Source organism: Atta cephalotes (genome assembly GCF_000143395.1).
Source record: "Atta cephalotes unplaced genomic scaffold scaffold00074, whole genome shotgun sequence".
Taxonomy (NCBI): Eukaryota; Metazoa; Arthropoda; class Insecta; order Hymenoptera; family Formicidae; genus Atta; species Atta cephalotes.
Window position 1 is genome coordinate 518171 of NW_012130138.1, and position 3348 is coordinate 521518.

At 32.4% G+C, this 3348-nt stretch overlaps 1 protein-coding gene across 1 annotated transcript in view; it reads left to right on the forward strand.

Moving 5' to 3' along the window:
- LOC105624170 overlaps positions 1-707 on the forward strand; it is a 27791-nt gene extending 27084 nt beyond the window's left edge. Inside the window, exon 7 of the mRNA XM_012205529.1 lies at positions 604-707. Within this exon, the coding sequence (XP_012060919.1) occupies positions 604-707 (104 nt within the window). The remainder of the gene's footprint in view (positions 1-603) is intronic.
- Positions 708-3348: the final 2641 nt, after the last annotated feature.

Sequence of the window (3348 nt, forward strand, 5' to 3'; positions counted from 1 at the left end):
TATATATATATATATATATATATATATATATATATATATATATGTGTGTGTGTGTGTGTGTGTGTGTGTGTGTGTGTGTGTGTGTGTGTGTGTGTATACCAACGATAAATCTTTCTACAAATCGGCTGCTCAAAAATTTAGAGTAAATGCATTTTTCGATTAATTAATTATTCAAAGATGCGACGAAGACAATTAAAATAAATAAATGTAAAAGAGAAAATATAAAATAAGAAAGTTATTTCCTCAAGAAAATTATTCTTCTGGCATCGACGGAGAAACAAGCAAATTAGAACATGCAATGTATTAAGCACATATTGTTAATGTGATTACGTATGATATACATATACTATACACTTTAGTTTGCGAAGTAAAAGAGTAAATTCAAATCATCGTTTTATTTAATATTATTATATAAAAGTAGTGAACATTTGTTCCCCTTATATACATATTTCATCTTTAGATTCCATAAAACTTCCATAAAACTAACCGTAACAGAGTTTAGAGTTTCATATTATAATTTTAAGAATTAGTTGCCTCATTTATCGCACATTTTACTTTAACAGAAAAGCCAGGTCAAATCTAATCACCTTTTTAATTTTCCAGTGTACCCGCAGAAGCAGCAGTACGCGTATGCCGGATATCCGGCACCGGCGGCGTATCCAGGACCGTATTATCACGGTTCCCAATACGGGCCCTACAATTACTGAAGGAACTCGGCCGATCCGCATCGATGAAAAGAAAGTATCCCGAGCGCTCGTCGCTAACATCGAAAATTCGCATCACTTAGCAGAACGAGGACCAAAAATATTCAACACGAAATCTGAGAAATTCGTCAAAGTCGATCCGCTGATCGCGCTCCGTGATGCAAAAGATCTATCGATCTGAAGGATCTAACGATCGCGTCGATCTCGAACGTAAATTGAATTTCATTTCAAAATTCGTGGTTTCAGATATTAGCGAGATGTAACGCCATGAGATTCCCAAATATGTAACTCTTTTCTTCCCGCGATAAACCGATCGTTTGACTCCATCCGACCAGAAGCAAAAATTCCAGGCAATACGAAAATTCAAAAGATGTCCGAGAGAAGTCCAAAAGGAATCTGAAAAATGAGGGTTTTCCTTTGGTCTTTTTTTACTGCATCTTTTGGACGTTCATGTTGTTCTTCAATATGGAAGCTCAACGCTTGCGCGAGACGGTTGCTCAAAAAATACGCGTACATTTTAGAAGCGAGATTACTTTGTATTTTTCCAGTTTCGATAAGTAAGATATCGATCATCCCTTACGCATCTTTCCCATGTGTGCTTATCGCAAGGGAGATACGCGTTCCCATCGTACATCGTTTCCATCGGACTCCGATCGGTTTCACCGAGCTTTCTCGCATTCTCATTAACGAGCGTTACATGGATGATTCATTCATCATGGTAACAGTCCCCGGCAAAAAGAGAAGGCCTGACAGAAAATGCAATCGGGCGATCACCGGATTTAATGGACATTACTCGCCTCGATGAAACTCGGTAAAAACAGTCACGAGTCTTGTAATTGATTCGATCGACCATACGTTGATTGAATTTAGATCCGAGAAGCTTGGCTCGCGTCGATGGGCGTCGCGCGTTTATTATTATTTATTTAACGCGATCGAAACTCAAGTTTCTCTTTCGAGAAGAGGACTGTTGAGTCGTGCGAGCGAAGCGGAAAACGATATAACGTTCATCAACGTTCTTATCTCCTTGGTAGTACCAAATATTAAATAAATATCCTGTCTCTAAAAACAAATATCGCGATTTCGCGAGAATATTTGTTTTCGTATAATAAACTTGGTTTTAACACTTTCGAGTCCAACGGAACAACAGATTTAAGTTGGAAGGACATACGTAATTAGAATATAAGTGATTTGAAGGAAAATCATATATATTTATATGATATTTTTTTATTTCCTTGTGTCACTTTATATTAATTGTAGTTCCAATAAAAATCTATCGTTCCAGCCATTGATATACGTGCACGATGCAAGATTTGATTAAATAAATTAAAAATTCGGTTTGAAAATGTTAAAACTTTCTCGGACGTGTACAATCTACGTAACATAAAATGTAAACATTTATGTAATATATGGTGCTACTAGGATCGTTATGCGATAATAATTCGCAAAGTTCGTCTAATACATAGCTCTTTGATAATGTTGATTTTTGTAAGGTTCATTACATCGATATTTCTATGTAAGATGTTTAGGAAGTAAAGAAAAATATTTCAATTATTTTATATATATATATATATATATATATATATATTATTTTTTTTTAGCAAATAAACTAAATTGGAATTGCTCTCTTTCCCTATCGTTCTCTTTCTCTCTCTTTATAGATTTCATTTCCATGCAAACAGATTGCTACGCACACGCACGCACGCGCGCGCACACACACACACACACACACACACACACACACACACACATCACAAATACACACCACAAATACACACCACAAACACACACTTCTATTTTCTTTTTTAATTTATCTCTCGTAGTTTATTTTTTATTAGCTCCTTATAAGTGAGCAAACAGCAATATTTTGTAAAAGAAAATATAAATTATGCATTGATTATATATTATAAAGATACGAAGATTTTGAAGTATAACTAAATTAAATATATGTTATGTAATTGCGTGATAAAGCTAAGTAAGATTTAGAAATAAAAAAACGAAAATATAAGAAGATTAAAATAAAAAATAAAACTAGCGAAAATTTATTAAGATCTTAATAGAATAAATAACGGAGTTTATATCAAATTGATTTATATGAAATTCATATCTGGTATCCTCCATTCCTTTATTTCAAACAATTTTGATTCTCATTATTACGGATATTGTACTGTAATATAATATTGTAATTATATGTTATAATCTAGTTATAAATTGTATATTTTATAAAAGGAAAAAAATTTACGTACAAGTTCTTTAATTACTTTTAATTATGTGCTGTAACGTAATAATAATAGTTAAGACTTTAAATCAGAAAAAAGTTTTGCAAAATATAAAGCAATATTTAATTTTCAAAACATGTCAAATTGTTGAACTCAAAATCATCACGAAAAGTCATCGATTGATTTATAAAACCTTGATTTATAAACACCGTAAAAAATATATATCAGGCTATGTACATACATGAAAATTAAGCACATTTTGTAGCGATTGTTACTTGACCAACAGTCGGTTTCATTGATTGAATTATAACAATTAAAAATTGATATTAATTTCCATATGCAATTATAATACATTTTATTTAAAGATCATGTAATTTAATTTACAAGTTCTCTCTTTCTTTCTTTCTCTCTCTCTCTCTCTCTGTCTC